Here is a 7,986-nt window from a genome sequence, read left to right as displayed (position 1 = left end):
AAGAACGGAGTGACCTCGCTCTGCATGCAACTACCTTGTTCCTCCTCTAAGAGCATCTCTAGCAAAGCCTTTATTTTTCGGAACTAAAAAATGAAGTTCAGTTTCCCGAAAATCAAAATGCGAGCGGTTTAGAAGGTGGCGCAAAACAGCACCTGTATTCGGAACCGAAAAAATGCAAATTCAAACTTTGCCGGTAAATTGATCATCGCAAACAAGTTATAGGAGTGAAATTCAAACATAGTAGTTGCATATTTCGACAGTTTCGATCGCAAAAGAGACTACATTTGAGTTGGTCGTCGGCGACCAGCTCCTAAACTTAACTAATTCCACCCGGCGGCGACCTACTGTACGCGCGGCGGAGGACTACGCCGTCGGCGACCTACTCCGAGTCGAGGTCGACGACCTCCTGCTTCACGCGGCGGACGGCCGCCTCCTTTTGCGCCGTCTCGTAAGCGCGCACGGCACGGACGGCTTCCGCCTCCTCGTGATGGTAGCGCGCGCGCCTCGGCCTTCGAGATGACGGAGACTTGCTGGATCGTCGTCGCCTCCTCCTCGTCATTGAGGACGTAGTCCCCCGAATGGAGGACGGTGCGCACCGGTGCCTCCTCCTCCTCCTCGTTGCTGTTGTTGGCGAGTGGCAGCGCTAGTGCACGGCCGAAAGCGCCGGAGGAAGACCCCTCGCCACTATTGGCGTAGCGGGCGAGTTTCCCGGCGCCGTCAGGCCCAGATTGGTCCAGCGCTGCACGCTGCTTCCGGGCGCCTTCCGAGCGGTCCCATTTCCGCCGCTCGGCCTCGGAGTGGAAGAGGGGGGGGGGGGGGGGGAGTTGCTCCCGCCACTGCCCGCGCTAGCCATGCGGTCACGGTGGTGGTGGACGAAGTGGAGATGTGGCGGCACCGCGATTGCTCGCCGGAAGTTCCGTTCTGCGGCGCTTTCGGCCCGAACCCATAAATTCGCCAGAAAAATTCAGTTTCGGTGGTTTAGAGATGCTCTAAGCTAGTACTTCCTCCGGTCTGAAAAGATTCGATGCCGAGCAAGCCATCGCTAGCCTATAGCTAAAGTACGGGCTGCCTCGATTAAATACGACCCGAGGTAGTAGCCGTTGCATGCCTCGCGGGCTTATGGTACAAGCCGGAATTAGTAGGCGATCCTGCTTATTGTGTTGGCACAAAACGGGATGCCACAAACAGGAATTAGCGATAGCAGGACCGGAGGCAGGCTTTGTGGGCACGCCCGTCCCACCTACATCGCTACATATTTCTGTGAGACATGTGAACATTTTTGCCCTAAAGAATAGTAATTTAGATCCCTGGACAACATCCAACTGTACATAAAAAAGTAGGGGTTGTCTCCAAATATCATTATCAAATCTTAAGTTTTAATGTTCTTCTACTCGTTACAGCAAACACAATAAAAACAGTGGTCACTGCGATCCCAAGACCAAGAGCGACAACCTTCCAGGTAGAGCAATTCCAGGAATCGCAGACCGTATCCATCCAGTCCTGAAAGATATGACCAAACACACGTAGGGGGTAAGATTACCTAACAGCATTGCTAAACCAGAAATAATAATTGAGAAGCAAGCTGAGATCTAATCAGAAAGGCTAACGTCGTAATGGAAATACCAACATGTCTTGGAAATATTTTGAAGCAAATACTGTTTTAAAATCATGGTGTATCTGTACTATGTTCCTCTCATGTTGATGAACTATAAATATCCGTACTGTTATATCAATTAGGACGGAAACACAACCTAATGTAACACGTTAACGATGATGATTTATGTGAGCATACTTTCATCTTTACTAGAACTGACTGGTTTCTGATGCTTTAACAAAACAAGTGGTTCTGGGGCTCTGAATTCTTGTTGGAAAGGCTCAAGCAACATAGATCGTTTATAAAGAATTTTAGCTTGACCAAACCTTTTGAGCTGCCGACTGTTTGTCTTGCACCACCACAGGATGCTGCCCTTTTAGCATAAGATGCTCTTGTGTAAAAATATTCTTAGCATGCTCATAGAGTTCCATGTCAAGGCTGTTCAATGAGATAATTTGCTTCAGAATTGCCTCAGGTACCTGACGCCGTGCCTGCAAACAGATAGTCTTTAGATTTTTATAAAACTTTACAGAGAATTAAGGGAATATTTGAGAAACAAAACAATATGTTAGCCAACACAGAATTCAACTGATACAACAACTTAATTTGGAACCATACATGACAGCATTTAATAAACATGTTATAAAATTGTATCTTAATATTTATGGTCTTCATGTGTAAATGTTTCTCAGTTCTGACACATGGGAGGAGGACATTCAGGTATGCATAATCAAATTTTCAACACCAATAGCAAAAATGGAAAATGAACAAGAACAGTTCCATAGTAAAAGCATTTCAGTCCCCTTCCGAACTCACCGCCTTAGTAAAATTTGCCTCCGCAACCTTTTTAAGGGATATTTTGCGACGGTTTGATTGGGACTTCCGCAGACTGGCAATGCAACTCTCATAAGTTTCCATTAATTTACCAACAGTCATCTGGCATCAACAATAACATCACATCAAGATGGCATCACATCAAGATGGCAAGACAATAACGGATAGACTGTGCATATAATTGCACATTTCGAGTAGTTGTATTACATTTCCTTTCCCATGATCATCGTCAGTAGTGTTCAGAGCATCATTACTGCTCCAACCATCAGTGCTATTCTGTCAGAATAATAGAAATGTTAATACAGCCGTAAATATTCAAACCATTCTACCCGCAAACAGCTCAAATGTAAATCCTAGCCACCGCATTACCATATGTTCATTTGTTTCTTCATCCTCTTGATCCAGCATGGACGAGTGGGGGTCTGTGAGAACAAGATAAAGATTAGACCAATTTTCTTTGACTTTGCACAAGTACATCTGAAAAATGGAGCAACACACACTAAGAGAAGAGAAAAAAAGTACTACAAGCATTGTTGACTCTTTATTTCATGCTTCATGAATATTGTTTCAATAAGAATACTGCTTTCCTGTCCAAACTATTCAAACATGCAGCAAAAACATACTGCTAATAATGTTCAGTTTTAGGAGCTACTCTTTCAAAATTCAAACAAAATATGGCTTATATATACTGCTGCCTCAGAGCTTTCTTTCTACTTGGGCGAGCATTGCTGAATCATACATAGCTGTCTTTTTAGGACTGCTTTTTGCAACTGGCCGTATTGTTTTGTTATGTACGAACATTTAACTCTCTAGTATTGCAGTCTTGCCTTACTTTATGGGTTGTACCAGAAAAATATAGTTATGTACTTGCGTATAGCTACTTGATTCATGGAAGTCTGGTCCCATATATATTATCTCTTATTTTTCAGATTTAACAGAAACAAAACTGATGGATTGTTGCTCTTCAATCTAACAAGAAACTCTCCCTCTGTCAGTTTGGTATAATAACATCTTATATTATGGGATGGAGGGACTACTATATAACATGAACATGACTTCTGCAAATGTGTAACAATGGAGAAATACCGGTGCCACTGGGTGGATCTTCCTGGATATCCAAGTTCAAAATTCCAGACTGTGAAAGCACTTGGGCTCCTACCATATGAGCAAACAACCTCGCGGATTCTTCATGATCCTCTGTAAGTCCTACGTACAGCATACGGTCCAACCTGTTCTGTGATTAAAAATGATTGTATTTAACAAATATAAATCTAGCTTGGCTTATTAAATTGATGTAATGCGGTCAAGTAAATTTTCCTGGCATCCAGCTTATATTCCCTTTGCTGGAGAACATAGTTGATCAGGCCACAATGCACACATCAATGATGTTTGTATCCGAAGGAATGTTATGGATCTTGGCCAATGGAGTGTACATGAAAGCAGCTTTTCACTAATTCATCTATTTGATTTTTGGTGCGTACCTTAGCAACTTGAAGCACAAAACGACCAAGATCAGGGTGCTTTCTAACACAATGCCGAACCTTGTGTGCTCCATCAAAGTAAGAGTTATTTGTTAGCCCAGTAACCTGCCAAGGTAACACGGGAAAGCAAATTTAATTAGCAGCCAGATTTTTTAAGGTAATAGTGAAACTAAGGAGCCAAAGACACAACACATACATCACAGAAGTGGAAAAATGCCCACTTAGGGTCATATTGTTGAAGTTGTTCTAGAAAAAAAAAATCTAAGTTTTTTTCACATCATAGAAAGACGGGTGCTTTATAAAAAGTGGTTGCACACACAACCCATTTCACTTCAGAATTACGCCTTATCAAGTGCTTATTTTGTCTACAATGAATAAAGTGAGTTTAATAATGTTCTACAGGGCCAAAAACTGTGAGGATTATGTTCCGTTGCATAGGTCTATCATCATAATTCTAAGGTTTTACTTTGGCCAATGGTCACACATTCATTGAAAACAGTGGATATATATATACAATTAATAATAGGTTCGATGTAGAGTATATCTTAGCAATGGCCCCACATTCACTGAAAATAGTGGGGATATATACATTCAATATTTAGCTTATACATGCTGGTTTTTCGCCTGTATAATATGTGGATACTTGATCAAATGGATCAAACTACCTATTTACAAGCACAGCAACTAATATAGTCCCTCCATCCCATGAAACTTTTCTTAGATTTGCCTAAATTTAATTTGGATGTATCCACACACTAGATAGTGTCTAGATACATCCAAATTTAGACAAATGTAAGACAACTTTCATGAGAAGGAGGGAGTAGCATATTTTGTTGGAAAGCCAAAAGGACTAATATAAGGGGGTCAAAGCAATTGTAGTGCACGATACAACAAAGAGTGTAAAAACGTAAAGGCCTACATTTGAATGCAGTAACCGAAGTTGAGATATACCAAAGGGAGTTGAGATATACCAAAGGGACAAAGTCTTACATACCTGAAAGGTAGCTCCATTATGAATGATTTCATGGGCAACAGGGTCATTGATGTACTGGTGTAATGGCATAGCCATGTCGTCCACATCATATGGATTAACCTTGTTGCTGCTTCGCGTATTGTCAATCCCTCTAGCATCTCTCTGGCAGATGAAAGATATATGTTAACTTATTGCAAGAACATATGCAATTGAAACAACATACTTTAGCTGTGTCTTAACTAATTCCAAATATATCTGAAGTCTACATTCATAGCCATTCACATCAACTGAACTGGATATATCTGAAGATGGCATCGCACTTTAAAGATGGAAGCAAGCATACCCTGGTGAAAAGATCTTCTCTCATCCATGGAACCAAGTACTTCCAAGGCCATATATCCAATGTACTTACACCGCGTGTTTTTTTTAACAGACGGGTGGTCATTGTCTTTGCAGACGTTAAGTTCGGATGCACAAGAAACCTGGCTGCAACTTCAACCGAGAACTCGTACGTGCTAAACACGCGGTCGACTGGATTCCGTAGTATCGTCACCACGGAAGTCCTCTCCTTTGGCAGCTTGGAAGTTAAGCTGTAGTCGTCATGACTTACAACCAGCTTGCAGTCAGGATGGCTGACATAAATAGAAGCAGTGTTGAGTTATAGCAGAAATATGTCTCGTTAGCCATTCTTGTGTTTGTTTGGCTAGCCAGCATGAAGTGTCAAGATAAACTTAGATGACGACAGTCGTAGGCAAAACAGAGAACAAAATTTTCTTCTCACCTTGGGTCAAACCGCAGCTTATCGTAGGAACGGGGGCATTCCTGAGCACTGGTATACAGCTTTTTCAAGAAGCTGCCAAAAGGAAACAGTTAGTAGTATGAGCGGAAAACACAATGGTGTATGAGGACGACGAATCTGACAGTTTTAGAAGAGGTCCAGCAAAACGTACCAGTGGAAGTAGGCACGGCCACCGGTTCTAGGAATATGAAGGAAGAAGAGCAAATCCTTGAGGTTGAGCTTGTCTGCGCCATCGTCGCCTTCCCCAACCGAGTCCGCCCAACTCTTGACTGCCCCCTCGCAGTGAGTGTAGTCGTTGTCAGCGGCGCTGACAGGGGGGAGCAGGGCCACTGCAACAGCAAAACGGCAAACCATCACAGCAGCGAAAAAAAATAGAGATTTCCGCGGCGGCGGGCAGGTAATTCTAGGGGAGAGGATCCTGGCAGCAGGAGGGGAGGCGGGGACTGGGGAGGGAGAGGAGGCGTACCTGATACGGCGGCGAGGAGCGCGATGGCGAGGACGAGGCCGAGCGGCCGCGCCATGGATTCGGCCGGCGCGCAGATCTGGCGGCGCGTCGGCCGGTGGGCGATTGATGAGAGGGGCGAAGCGAGAGCGCGGGCGCAGCAGCGGGGGGAGTGAGCGCGCTTAAAAAGGAAGGTGGGTGAGTGGAAACGGCAGGATCGAGAGGGCGGGGGGTTCGGCGCGCCGTGCCGGCAGGGCAGGGAGGGAGGGAGGCCTCGGCACCGGCGCCCCGGCAGGCACCCGCCGCTTTCCGCGCCTCCTTTCTCACTTTTCGCGTCGGCCCGTGTGGCGTGGTGATATCCCTTGCCTTGTTTAGTCACTCTCGGGCGGCGGAGGCAGGAGGAGATGGGTGGCAGTGGCAGCGTGGTGGTGCGCCGGTGCCGAGGCGGCCTCCCGTAAATACTGGTGGTGGGATTGGAAAGCGCGGCGGAAAGGATGCAGATTTTCTACCCACTTGCGCCGTGGTGTGCCGTGCCACCCGGTTTCCGACGATTCACGGATCTCCGGCGACGGGGGATTTCGCCAGCAGATCCTCCCGTTCCCCCTCGCCAAATGATGCCCTGAATCAAAGATTGGTGCAGTAATGGAGGGTTTGGCCCTAGCTCATCCAGCTATCCTCCTATCCGAGAGATTTTATCGCTTAACACTACAAGTTGAGGAATTTTTTTTACAATACACCAACCTGAATCAAAGATTAGTACTTGTTTTACAAAACACATAATCGCTGGTTTTGGAGCCTACTAGTAGTAATTTTGGATCCATCTACACCAAACTGGTTCAGTTGAACCAATTCCCCTTCTTTGCCCCAGCTTCTCCTCAAGGCAGAGGCGGCGAACAATGGCAGGTCCAGAGACGGGCGGCGATGGGTGGGAAGGACGCGAGCCGGCAGCGGGGTTAGGAATGGTGGCGACCCATTCCTCCAACGATTCCAAGCTAGAGGCCCTGCCCACATAGGGTTTGGAATGGCGGCCAACCGGCAAATGAGGTGCTCGGGCTAAGAGAACACTGGCCATCGATTCATTACACGAGGAGAAAACCAAAGATCAAACCATGGTGTCACGCTGGAGCCTGGAGCAGCCAAACATGTTCATTGTTTTTGGCAAATGGGCTGGCTAATGATAAGTTCATATGTTTTGTGAACCAATTACTCTAAAGTTCAGTGTTTTGTGAAAAATATTCTTATTGTTGAGGTTCCGTGATAAAGAAAATCCCCAACTTATGGTATTTAGTGATAAAATTTCTATGATTGTGCTATTATCCCAGCGGCTATGAAGGAGAGAATAAACGCAAATGTTCCACATGGTGGAGAAGTAAAGTTTTCGATTAGTCCCCGCGAACTCAAGCTCATTAAAATCATTTGAGATTAAAATAGTCTAAAAAATTTGGGTAGAACTAGAGGTGGCACTGCATGTTTGATACACTAATTTTCAGATGATATAGCACAACTATTGCCACCTGATTGTAGCCCTATGTTCATGGAATAAAATCTCGAATGTTTCACTGTAAGCATAATGGCCATTAGAGTTGAACCTTAAGAGTTATTGGTTTATGCAAAAGAAAATTAAAGTAATGTAAATTTGGCCCAAGAGTTGTTGGTTTATGCAAAAGATAATTAGAGTAATGTAAATTTGGCCCAAGACTTACCGGTTTGTCAGTTTTCTAATGTTTCAGTAAAACCTGTACCTTGGCTAGGAACTCTTGACACGTGTAGTTTGATTGAGGAGCATTGTTTTTTTTCTTGAAAAATGGAATATATAGCGATTATATTAATTGCATCCAGCCTCTGGAATAACAAAATTTCCTA

At 44.6% G+C, this 7,986-nt stretch overlaps 1 protein-coding gene across 1 annotated transcript; it reads right to left on the bottom strand.

Annotated features, from left to right (window-relative positions):
* Positions 1-1,323: 1,323 nt before the first annotated feature.
* On the bottom strand, positions 1,324-6,202 carry LOC124703458 (protein-tyrosine sulfotransferase-like). The gene is made up of 12 exons (XM_047235668.1): positions 6,148-6,202; positions 5,833-6,010; positions 5,664-5,735; positions 5,226-5,514; positions 4,904-5,044; positions 3,910-4,014; positions 3,515-3,662; positions 2,798-2,850; positions 2,636-2,704; positions 2,411-2,530; positions 1,921-2,085; positions 1,324-1,500 (listed from the first exon to the last, which is right to left on the bottom strand). Exons 1-12 carry the CDS (start codon positions 6,200-6,202, stop codon positions 1,363-1,365), a joined length of 1,533 nt encoding a protein of 510 aa, XP_047091624.1. The 3' UTR covers positions 1,324-1,362.
* Between the last annotated feature and the right edge of the window lie 1,784 nt (positions 6,203-7,986).

This window comes from Lolium rigidum, chromosome 1 (assembly GCF_022539505.1).
Source record: "Lolium rigidum isolate FL_2022 chromosome 1, APGP_CSIRO_Lrig_0.1, whole genome shotgun sequence".
Taxonomy (NCBI): domain Eukaryota; kingdom Viridiplantae; phylum Streptophyta; class Magnoliopsida; order Poales; family Poaceae; genus Lolium; species Lolium rigidum.
The sequence above is the reverse complement of the archived record's forward strand: the minus strand, read 5'-3'. Positions and strand labels throughout refer to the sequence as shown.